The following is a 13,083-nucleotide window of genomic DNA, read 5'->3' on the forward strand; positions in this document are numbered from 1 at the left end:
GCGTTGCCGTATCCTCGATCCCGCTGATGTCATCAAGAGCGCACAGCGCAGGCCCAGTATGGTCTGTGTCTGCGCAGTACACTCCTGGTGACATCAGGGGAAGCGTGGACACGAGCATGCAGGCGCAGTGGTTTTCAGACTTTAAAGTCTGAAATTCCAGAAGTGAACCGGAGGCGGGGCCGGAGCATCGGTGAGTGGCTGCGCGGGCACAGGATGTCTGCGGGGGACCATTAGAAGCCCTGGGTAAGTTCAGCTCATTTTCCCCTGACCCCCCTACAGTATCCCTTTAAGGAAGTAAACGTTTTTGTTCCAGGGGATCTACTAACCCATTAGCAATTTCAATAGATTTATCTCGTTTGAGATAAATGCACTGCTTTTGATCTCAGTTGGCAGAACTCTGTGTGCTGTAAATTCTTGTAATGCTTTGATCTCTATCTACTAGTAGAAACTGAAAATGGAAGTCCTCTGTTATTGTCTCATACTGCCCCCTAGTGATAAGTTGGCAAAAATACACATAACAGCAGTACTAATTAGACGCAGGGATATGTAGCAAATAAGAAATAAAATGTGCTATAATAAATTGGCCAGGAGCACTTGCAAGCCTCTAAATAAATTGTCTGCTAAAGGGTTAAAGGACAACTGACCTGAGAGGGATATGGAAGCTGTCATGAGATCAAATTCCATTTACCAACTGCTCTATGTTTATTATACAACCTGCAACCTGACCATGCATTACAAGCACTCCAATCTAATCAGAAATATTTCTGCTGTGATAAATCTTAACACAGTTAGCCTAGGTCTTTTTTGTACATTGCTGACAATAAGGAAACGTGCCATCACCCCTCCCATATTCCTGCTCCTCACTGGTTGGCTGAGGGCAGTTCATTGAGCTGCTGAAATATGATCTATGCTGTGCTCACATGAGTTTACAAAGCAAGCTAGATATGACAGTGCAGTTTGTAGGGGAAAAGGGAGGAAATGACATCAGGATTGGGCTCAGTCATAGGAAGTAAAAATGGAAAATCCAGGAACAGTTTTCTCTTTATTTACTATATAAAATTCACTGAAATCAAAATGTGGACAGTACAATACATCTGTTATGTAAGTAGAAGTATTAATCTACTTATACTGTAAAAGTTTTTTTTTTCCTGGGATAGTATGGCTATCGCTCCTGCTTTAATAGGAAACAAATATGACAGCATTCAAATCCCTTTCAGGTCAGTTGTCCTTTAAATCTAGCGTGATTAGGGAAATCTGACCTGTCATTGGCTGGTGTGTGCTGTTGTAGGCTGCCATATTCTGTGCAGTTCTTTTGAAATGTTAATTAACTCATGTGGTTTTATGCCGACAGAGAGCACTGTGCAGTAGCTTCTGCTCGGCAGCTTTAGTCAGTCTAACCATTTAAGTTTGTTGGAATACAGGGATTTCCGCCACTCTACTGAACAGACAAGTGTTTAGTATATTAGTTTGAAGTATTAATGCACTTCTCTCATATGCCAAATATAGTGCTCCTTTTGTGACCCTGCCTAACTCTATACACAGCCAACAAACTGCTCTCATTATATCTGCCGCTATTGGCAGCCAGAAATGAGTTATAATGGGCTGTAATGGCTTTGTGGTTTGAAAAAAAGCTCATGGCTGGTGAGGAAATAATTGATTAGCATTTGATAGAAACTATCAGGGAAATGCTTGATTGCCCTGTGGAGATATTGAGAAATATCATCCTTGCAATATGAAGTGGCATTTCAGTGTTAGCTTTGACTTTGTGCATTTGCAGGAGATTGATTTAAAAGAACTGCATGTGACAGGCCTTCATGGAATGTGTATATTTTTATATTCCAATTGTTCTATGTATAAATGAGAGATGTGCTGCATCCTTTCTTGGATGTAGGTGGGGGCAAATCAAAATATCAAGGAAATAAACTCCAGAAATGTGATGCCAACTCCGCCCAACTGGGGAGTCAGGTTTGACCTTTGATATAACCAATCAACGACAGACAGGGGCAGGTGACAGCTAATTTAAAACCAATTAAAACTTCTTTATAATTTTGAGTTATACACAATAGGATATCAATGTGTGTATCCTTATTTTTTGTGCATTCAAATCTCTGACCTTTGTGTATGATCAGATTAAGTTATTTCCCACATTAGTTGTCCTCCTCTGTGCATTTAGAGACACTGAAGCGGAAAAAAAATTATGATATAATTAACTGGTTGTGTAGTACAGCTAAGAAATAAAACATTAGGAGCAGAGACATAATTCTAATATTGTTACCAGTACAGGAAGAGTTAAGAAACTCCAGTTGTTATTTATGCAAAAGAGCCACTGAGCTCCACGACTATCAAAGTCGTAGAGAGCTCTGTCTTCTGAAGCGTATTATCTTAAGTGTCTGGCACTGTGTTGTTTGTTCTTCTGCAGAGGACAGTTCAAAAGTTCACTAGCCTGCTCTGTAAAATCATTTAGAATGCTGAGTAGTGTATAAACTGCAAATATTAGAGAATGATATGTAAATATGCAATGTTCTAAAAAACACTATATAACTGAAAATAAATATGAGAATATTAATGCTACTAATGTTCTAGTAATTATCCGTACTACACAACCAATTAATTATATCATCATTTTTTTCTGCTTTAGTGCTTAAAGAGAAACCATAATGACTTATAGTAGAATGTGATAAATTATTCAGGACAACATTTTTTACCTTAATTATCCTGGTTTCGGTGTCAGAAATGCTTCCTGTATATGTAAAGTATATGTTGCTGTATATAAGTATATAACCCCACCCTCCCAGTGATGTTTAGGCTAGACTATGATGTCATTTTGTCTTCTGCCTCAGAGCACTTTGGGAGATCAGGTGATGTTCTTGCCTTTTACACAGAGGGCACGATTCAATTCACACTTTTTCTCCTAAGTTTTCTTCTGGGAGATAATTGTTTATCTTCTGTTTAAGATAACTTTTCAGCACTCTGCAATTGAAAAAGTGCCAAAAAGTTGATCAAAATGTAGTATCAAAATTATTTTATTTTAATTATAAGTATTTTCTTGCTTGCTGGTGGCTTAAAAGGCATGTTATTATAAGATGTAAGCATATCACATAGGAGAACAAGTGAATTGGATGAGGCCGAAAGTTAGAAATAGATATCCACAGGGATCCACCTTGCTAACAGCAAAGATGCCGGCATCACTGAGAAATTTAAGAATTGAAATCCAGGTGTGGTAAGATTTTACAGTGGGCAAGCATTGACTAAATAATTTATAAATTAACATTAAAAAGAAACCATTATTATATACAGTAAGTTCCTCTTTAAGAATCACTTTTCCGTTGCCTTGAATTTTTACTTTGTTAAATCTATGCCCTTTGCTTTTGTGTAATTGTAAGTTAGTAGCTGCAGTTTTACAATTCTACAAACAGCTGTATATCTTGGCCTGTTATGAGATTCACATTAGATCTGAGGATTTAAATGAAAATAAATACAGTAGAACTTTGCTGTATGTAGATTGAATGATGGAAAATAATTGTCCAGTGCAGATCCAACATGGTCCTTTGTCATAGGGTCACATGACCCTGAAGTAGAGGACCCTTGAGGATGAGGTTAGTGTGCAGCATTAGGTAGGCTGTGGAGGGTACAGTTGGGAGCAAAACAAATCAAAAAATTGTATTTGAATATATCTGGTGTAACTAATTTTAAGTACGTTTTTTCTTGCTGTGGGCTTAGGGCCAGTTTCCACTAGCCTGTGAGATGTGCGGCGGCACTTCCCTGTTGTGCGAGTACGCAGCCGAACCCCGAAGCCGTACCATGCACGGCCATGGAGTTTTAGGGCCCATTTCCACTGTAGTGGAAATGGGCCCTAAAAAAGGTATTTTATTTATAAGACATGAAAACATTTGAGAAAACTCAGACAGGTTTGGGATCGGCAAAAACTATATTCTAGTGCCCATTGCAAACTGTAGCCATGTAAGAGCTGCGCGGAGCTCTCTGATCAGCAATGAAAGGGCTCATCTCCTCAGGCACGGAGCCCGCATGACCTTCGCTGGCACAGAATAGCAGAGCCGCACAAGCCTTGTGACTTATGGCCACGCGAAAGTGTTACATCAGGGTGAAAGTTTTCAGAAATTACATGTTAATTTCAGGGCACATAAAATAGTTAAAAATCAATTGGAAGTTTAAGATTTTAAAAGCATAATGTCTTCTGAAGGATTGTGTATTGATTTTAAATATAACTATCTAATTATATATGCACAGAGTGAAGCGCAGAGACAAGCTCTTTGCAAATAGCAGGGGGCTGTTTCACAGGAAGGCTTCTGAGGATTACGGGAAGCCGGGCCTCAGTTTTTCACTGGGCGGAAAATGGCCTGTGAGATTATTTACAAGTTGTGCCTGCTGGTCAGCGGGATCCATCAATAACAGGTAGTAACATTATAGACCATCGCTAAGTGTTTCGGCCACTATTGCATTAGGAAATCGCTTTGAAGCTCTTATTTTATTCCCTATTTGTCCTCACCCTTCACTTATCTTCACTTCTCTCCACTCCCACATCTTCACTTTGTGAGGACCGATTTGTCTTTTTTATTTTTTTTCTGCTCCCAGGCCGGGCCACAGCTGCTAATATAGCCAATGGATTCATAACCTGTAATAACTATGTTGGATTGGAACTTTTATGACTGTAATAAATGAAATAAAACTTGGCTACTGTGTAATAGTGGTGGTAGAGATTTGGCTACATGCTATCATGCCCGGTATAAAAAAAACAAACAAAAAACCCAACATTTTAATTGGTGCCATTTGACTGGTTTACCCCGTGTAAATCTATAATATCCACATGCTAATTTGAAGGTAATAAAGAAAAAATGTCTCTTGTAAAATAGGCCAATAAACATATAGAAAGTAGTCAATAAGATTAGATATTTACTCTCTGTTAAAACCTCTTGAGGACCGCGGTCTTAACACCCCCCCCCCCCCCAGTACAGCGCTGCCTTAGATTACAGTGCTGTCTAACAGCCTCCTAGCGGCGATCGCCGATGGGAGGCTGATGACAGAGCGGGGATGTACCTTGTAATCTCCACCCCTAGCACTTCACACCAATTGACCTGGAGTGGTCCTGGGGCTACTGTGCTGCTCACGCCAATTGGCCTGGAGCAGTCTTTTAGGGGTACTTTTTTTTTTTTTTGCATCTGTGGTAATGGTCTGAAAACAGCCCACTTCACAACATCAAACTTAGTCTTTGCCAAGTAATTTTAAAAAAGGCTCACTATTGCGAAATTAAAAATTCATACGTCTCACAGAGTAAAATATACGTAAATTATTTTTTTCTATGCTGCTGTCAGAGTAGTTTTTATACTAGTAGGTTTTATACTAGTTCATCTCTTCATCTACTCTTCTCAGTACAGTATTACCTTTATTCTTTACAAAATCACTCCCAGGTAAGGATCTTTACAAAGAAAGTCAGCTTCCCTATTCTTTTGCACACTAGTTTGACAGTGGGACTGAGCAGCTGTTGCACAGTAAGTTCTTTTGGAAATAAGGGATAATCCCCCATGAGGAGATGGACAATGAGGAGATGGTCAGCAGTGACAATTGGCAGGTGCCACTCCCAGCTCCTCCCTGGCTGCCATCTCTGGGCTATGATTGGATAGGGGAGGAGTTCATGGACTACAGGCTGCTTCTCAGTATAACCAGCCTGCATATGACATTTACACAGGAAGTCAGCAACGCAAGCCCTGCCATCTAGGTGATTTTAAAGTGTACAGTGCCAAAAATGGTTTATGTGCAATGCACAAAGCTTTTTGACATTGTAAATTATGATATATTCTATATAGTATGCATTAAAAAGCACAGGCCTTAACTGGGGCCTTTACACATGTTTTAATCATATGATGGGACCATTGCAAGTGGATTATAGTAGCTGGACCTTTCACACTACTAGTTATGTGGCTCTATCCAATGTTTGTACCTGTTTGATATTGTTCAAATGCGTGCTGGCTGGGTAAATTCCTTCCACTCATCACAGCTGTGGAAGCCTCTTGGGTTGTGAAACATCTCCCAGACTACTGTACTCTACAAGTTTACTTAAAGGACAACCAAGGTGACATGTGACATAATGAGATAGACCTGTGTATGTAGAGTGCCAAGCACACAAATAACTATGCTGTGTTCCTTTTTTATTTCTGCGCTTGAAAGAGTTAAACATCAGCTATGCAAGTAACAGTTTGTGGGTCGGTACTGGGTTAGACTATAGTGTATATAGTGCTTAGGAAATATAGTCATAAAACATTTTCCTGGCCTAAAATGGCTTCTTAGAACAGGAAAGAGGTAAAAAAAAGGGTTAATAGTTCATAGATTTGAGCTCTGGCATACTTCAATGAATGTGTCAATGAGCAGAGACAATGAAACAGTAATAACTTAAAACGTAGATATTACTATTTATTTAAACTAAAACTGTGGGATGTCTTAAAAGTCATTTTTAGGAGAAGGAGAATAGAAACTATTGTTTCTCTCATCAGTTTATTTTCACCTGGGATGTCCTTTAAATGTAAAAATGACCACATATGACAGACACAGCAGTAGTGTGTGTTTTACTCTATTAATTTTAATGCAACTTCATTATCTTCCTTAACTTTGATAATCCAGTGCTATTGGTCATGAGCATGAAGTTCTTCTCAGAGAAAAACTGTTGGAGAAGAATCTGCCTTTTTTAGGTAAGACTTGACTACTTGTATAAAATAGAGCTGCTGTAACACCAGGATAAGTCATATTTCGGGCAGTATTGATGTCATTCACGCAGTAGCATTATCAAATTTGAAAACTACTATATCAGTCATGTTATTTTATTCTTGCATAAGCCCTAGTGTCCATAGTGTTTAAATGTTTTTAAATTGGGTGTTTTTAAATGTGGCTCTGGTTGATAGTGCTTTACATGTAAAATACTGTTTTCAGTTCTGTGTATAAAACACAAAATATTGGCATGTGACTCGTAAGGTTTACAAAAGAAAAATGTATTACTAATTAACCTTTTCCGGAACGGAGGTCTCTGGTCCCTTTAAGGATACGTGGAGCGTGTTTAAAGAAAAATTACTCACCTGGGGCTTCTTCCAGCTGTTCTCTCCGTAACGGTTCTGCGGGAGTGCGTGCAAGTGCCACTGGCAGCCGCGCTCCCGTCACCAGGAGTGTTCGGCGCAGTAGAAGTGAAGACCTTTTTTTGCCTTTTAAAAAGTGAACTGTTATCACTGTGATAGGCTCATAGGGCCATAAACCAATTAAATTGGCTACTGACTAATGTAGGGAGCTCAGTTGTCTAAGCAAGCAGGTTTTACAGCGGTGCAAGAGCGACGAGAATGATGAGACCACACTGCAAAAGTTGTTGAAATCTACGCCCTGGCAGGAATAACAGCAAGCAAACAGGACATACATTTCAACTACTTGGGTCCACAAGAGGTTAAGTACACCATTACTCCGTGGGAGCTGTGCACAGATAAGCTGTACAGATGAACAATTTATAGCAGAAGAAACATTGTAGAAGCAAATTGTTTAAACAGGGATCAGCACACACTGCAATTCATTTTTAATAATTATAGTAACTGTGTATATTTAGGACAAAAATGGTCACCAGTTTTGTATAATTTATAAACTGAAGGGTGCATGCTAGCATTATAAATTGACATTAAAATCAGTAATGCAATATATTGTATTATTGATCAGGGACTCATTTAAAACATTTTTAGTACACAGCACATTATAATACATTTGTACAGGTAGTCCCCGGTTAATGAACGAGATAGGGACTGTAGGTTGGTTCTTAACCTGAATCTGTTCTTAAGTTGGAACATTGTGCCATCTCTGTCCCCTGTGCCTCCTCTGTGCCCCCCTATGCCTCCAGTGTTTCCCCCGTGTCACCTCTGCCCTCTGTACCTGCTCATTCAAGTTTAAAAGCTATTTTTTCTTTGAATTTTTTAAAACCAATTTTCTCAAAAACTTTAAAGTCCAATTTGAAAAAAAATGTTTTTGACTTGTTCCCATGGAAAAGGAGAATCCATGCCGTTAGTATCGGTGGGTCATTCGTAAGTCGGGGACTACCTGTATTTGTAAAAAATATTTCACTTGTAACTTTGTACTATTTCACATTATACACTGTATTTACCATTCAGCAAATGGGAGAGATGCTGTTTTACATAGATTAGTAGGAAAACAGCACGATTAATGGAGATAGTGCATGCTTTCAGGCCTCAAGATCATTTTTTTTCTATTTGTGTGTATGTGTACAATGGTAGGGCTTACTTGGATTAATATATGAGCTCTTTTAGTAAATTATTATAGATTATTAACTTTTAAAATGTATGGACAGAAACCCCTCACCAGGGATGGCTTATTCACTAGGTTACCAAAGCAACTGCCTCAGGTCTTCTTAGCATGTCCCACAATCTGTGGACCCGCAGCGAGCCTCATAGAAACCCATGGTGCCCCCTGTTCCCAAATGCAGAGTAGTGAGTAGGGTGTGCTGGAGGGAAGAGACAACTCGCCTGGTCAGTGACACAATGCTCTTTTCTCTAACAGCCGCCCAATCCTCCCTCTTCTCAAGCATTTCTGTGGCTCGTCAATTAGTCATGCTTCTCCACATGACTGTAAGCACAGATTCTGCCCAGCAAGGAGACGCAGGAGCTGGGGTCACAGATGGACATAGGAGGGTTTTAGGCTAGACGTATATTAAATATATAACTTATTACGCTCCACTGTAGGTGTTCACCTTAGGGGGGAGGGGTTGTCAGATGACTACAGGAGGGACACACCTGGCTACTTAAAGAGAGTCTGAAGCAAGAATAGATCTCGCTTCAGACCTCATATATAGCAGGGGCACGTGTGCCCCTGCTAAAACGCCGCTATCCCGCAGCTTAACGGGGGTCCCTGTCCCCCCAAATCCCCTCCGTAATGCGGGGAGCGCTTCCGCATTGGGGCAGGGCTAACCGCCGCAGCCCTGCCCCACGTGCGTCTGTCAGCGCGTATCTCCGCCTCTCCCCCGCCCCTCTCAGTCTTCCTTCACTGAGAGGGGAGGGGGAGAGGCGGCAATGCGCGTCTGATAGACGCGCTGGGAGGTAGGGCTGCAGCCGTTAGCCCTTGCCTCCAGGAAGCAGAATCTGCGACCAAGAAGACGACCAAGGTTTGCGGGGGGTGGGTTGGGGGGTCAGGGACCCTCGTGCAGCCGCGGGATAGCGGCGTTTTAGCAGGGGCACACATGCCCCTGCTATATATGAGAGCTGAAGCGAGATTTAGTCTCGCTTCAGTGTCTCTTTAAAGGAAAACTGAAGTGAGAGGGATATGGACACTGCCATAATGTTTTGCTTTTCAGCAATACCAGTTGCCTGGCAGCCCTGCTGATCCTCTGCCTCTAATACTTGCTACATGGTAATTTCTTGTGTTCTTCAGACACTACTGCAGCTGAATAGATCAGCAGGGCTTACTGGTGTTGTTTAAAAGGAAATAAATATGGCAGCCTGCATATAACTCTCGCTTCAATCTTGAAACCTAATACTTCTTTCTTAGAGGCAACATGCCAAACTAATACCGCAATACATGGAGCAGACATTACTGCCTATTACTACTATCTGGGGGGGGGGGGGGGGGGGGTACACATGTCTACTTAATACTACCTGGGAGGCAGACAGAGCAACTTAAAGAGAACCTAAACTGAGAAGGATATGGATTTTTCCTTTTAGAATAATACCAGTAGCCTGACTCTCCTACTGATTCTGTGCGTCTAATACTTTTAGCCACAGCTCCTGATCAAGCATGCAGATCAGGTGCTCTGACTGAAGTCAGACTGGATTAGCTGCATGCTTGTTCAAGGACTGACAAGCAACTGGTATTGTTTAAAAGGAAACATCCGTATCCCTCTCGATTAAAGAAGAACTCCAGCCTAAACAAACATACTGTCATTAAGTTACATTAGTTAGGTTAATTAAAATAGATAGGTAATATAATCTCTTACCCACAGTTTTAAAAGAACAGGCAAATGTTTGATTTCATGATGACAGCCTTTTTTTTGGTAGAACGGAGGTGACAGGGAGCATGGGACACAGTTCCAACTGTCCTGTGTCCTGAGCACCTCTCCCAGTTGCTAGGCAACGTGAATAACAACATAGGAAATCCCATCATGCTCTGCACAGCACCATGGAAAAAAAGCCCGGGCTTTTTTTCTTTGATGGGTGGAGCTTAGCTAAAAATTTAGCTGAATATGATGCTTTGGTAAGAAAAACAACGTTCTGATGCTGTGCAACTGTTAAAGAAACACCAAGCCTTTTCAGTTCTGCTGAGTAGATTTTTAGTCCGGAGGTTCACTTTAAGGTTCCCTTTAAGGCAGGATTAAACCCTGACAAATATATTCAATAAAAATACATGCTTTCCTACTTTTTATTACCCATACAGTTGCTTTTTTGCACAAGTATTATTGTCCATGTACAAATTACAAGTTCCCAAAGTACAGTTTATCTGCTCTGAAAGCTGTCATTGCATAGACTGTAGATACAAGTGTTCATCTCAACACATTATTTTCACTTCAAGTTTGCATCAATGTCCGGCTGGAATTTAGACACTGTGGAGATAAATAGGGTAGGCGCCATAAACAGCGATCCTCTCGGGTCTTGATTTAGGCTTGCCCTTACATGACAGGTTGCTGTCTCTAGCAATGCTTTCGGCCAGGTTTGAGAATGAGGGGAAGTGATCATTACTTTGCTTGAATATTGTGAGTTCAGGAGGATTGATGCTGAACAGGATGTTATTGATTCAGGGCTGGGAAAGAACTCTGTTATCTAATACATTGTATAAACAGCACACCCTTGCTGGCATGTAATTAATATTTTATAGAATAAGTAGCTGAAAGAAAATGCTTTAATATTTGCTGCAGTATTACTTTCCCCGTCATGAGATAACAGCCATCACTCGGGTCATGCGAGACCAGAAATGCCAATTGTGGGATATTTTCTGCATCGGCTCATTACCATCAACTCTAGACCAATACTGTGGCTCCAGATAACTAAAGAAAGACGTTTATTGAGAAAGAAGACCTCCTTTTGCTGTGCTAGGCATTTTTACAGTACTGTATTTGAAGTTAAACGTGTTTTTAAAAAAAACAGTGTTTTCTAAAGCTGATATGCGGCAAACTATTTAAAGGGAATCTGAAGTGAAAATAAACATAGGAAACAATGCTATGTATGTGTAATAGAACATTAGTTGCAAAGCAACGAGTCTCATATTGTTTCCAGTACAGGAAAGGTTAAGAAACCTCAGTTGTTATCTATGCAAAAGAGCGTCTCTGAGCTGTCAGACCCAACTTGTGCTGGAGACGGTTCTATTTTCTGAAGCACTTTTACATCAAAGAAACAGTCAGAGACAAATTTAGATAAGGTTTTACTGCAGGAGAGTTCAAAGGGTCATTAGCTCTTCTTTGATTCATAATTAAAAATACAGATTGTGGTTTGTAATTGCAAATATGAGAAAATGATGCAATGCACATACGATTCATTATATTATAAGTTGTTGTTTTTTTTTCGATTCGGGCCTCTTGCACACTACACGTGTTTCCAATTCTGATTTGCGATTTTGACACAATTTTTCATGCAAGTCGGATTTTTAATCGGTACTGCATGCTGGGGTTTTTCAGCAATTGTCTTCCTATTTCGATAGCAAATCGGAAATGCAAATCGGATTTGCAGTGTGCCTCAGTGTCACTTTAAGCTGTCACTGCTGACCTCACTTTTATATGATTGTTCTCTGGTTTTCCCTGCCATCAGTGCTTTGAGTCAGTTTCACAGGACAAGCAAACAAACAGTGAAATCAGGATATTTGATCTACATTGGACCTGATTTGTTCTACATTGGACCTGATTTGCAAAGGTTCTAGTGCAGGCATGGGCAAACACGGCCCCTGCAGCTGTTACGGAACTACAAGTCCCACAATGCATTTGCCTTTATGAGTCATGACTGTGGCTGTCAGACTCTTGCAATGCATTGTAGGACTTGTAGTTCCTTAACAGCTGGAGGGCCAAGTTTGCCCATGCCTGTTCTAGTCTGTATTCATTCCAAATTGTCTGCCATCAGGTGGATTGAGATTTTAACCCTTATTTGGGTCATATGAGACCATCATACTAGTTCTGAAATGGTTAATTAGGGGAGTTCACTGCTATCTCCCATCGCTCAGCCGAAGTGTTCTGCTGAGACAAATTGCTGGTCGAGCGGTGGGGGGGGGGCCTTCATGGGCTGCCATACACACGTTGGATTCCCAGCAGAGGTGATCGTTATTGACCACCTTGGCTGACTTTTATCTGGCTTGTGTACGGGCCTTTAGGAGCACTTATACATGCAAATTCCTCATGTGATTTAACATCTTTTTTTTTTCCTTTTTTGCATTTACAATTCGACGTATCTCTCTTACATTAATTAAAAAATTAGCGCAGCAACATCTTATAGCAGAACAACATTATGAATATTAAAGTTTGGAGGATGGATTTTTTTTTTTAGATAGAGAAAAATAACTGGCTTACTAGAGGGAGAGAGGAATTCACTGTGCGTTTTTACACACAAACACACATGCGAGTGTGTGTGTGTTGTGTGCGTGCGTGTAAAGGACATGTTTTCTGACGCGGTCACCTACACTTAGACTGAATTACATAGACTGTAACATATGTTTTATACAAGGTATTGTTTTGGCTGTGTTTTTCCTCTAAGACCCATCTTCACAACATTTCCTATTTACATTGCTGAGATAAGAGAGTTCTTTATTCTGGGATGATAGATGGGTGAGATGGATGGGGAGCAAGCTTGCAACCTCAGGGAACTGTCATTAATTCTAATCAAAGGTGAAGCAGAAAGAGCACTGGGAAGACCCTTGTCAGCAGCCCAGCAGGTGTTAGGACAGGACCACACAACCTTCTCTGTTACTTATCCAGGTCATTAGTTAGGGTTGGATGGAGACATAAAGCAGTGCCTGTAATAGGCCTTTACAAAATGCTATTGCTCTCTCCTGGGTTTCAGAAGTCAAGGACAATATGTTATGACATATTGAGGGCTTTTCTGCTCAAGCTATGACACCTGA

The 13,083-nt window shown here is 40.6% G+C and overlaps 1 protein-coding gene across 2 annotated transcripts in view; it reads left to right on the forward strand.

Moving 5' to 3' along the window:
- CDIN1 (CDAN1 interacting nuclease 1) overlaps positions 1-13,083 on the forward strand; it is a 481,568-nt gene that overhangs the window by 245,994 nt on the left and 222,491 nt on the right. For both annotated transcript variants that reach the window (XM_068253904.1, XM_068253905.1), the window contains exon 9: positions 6,634-6,701. In XM_068253904.1, the coding sequence (XP_068110005.1) occupies positions 6,634-6,701 (68 nt within the window). The remainder of the gene's footprint in view (positions 1-6,633; positions 6,702-13,083) is intronic.

Source organism: Hyperolius riggenbachi, chromosome 9, assembly GCF_040937935.1.
Source record: "Hyperolius riggenbachi isolate aHypRig1 chromosome 9, aHypRig1.pri, whole genome shotgun sequence".
NCBI classification, from domain to species: domain Eukaryota; kingdom Metazoa; phylum Chordata; class Amphibia; order Anura; family Hyperoliidae; genus Hyperolius; species Hyperolius riggenbachi.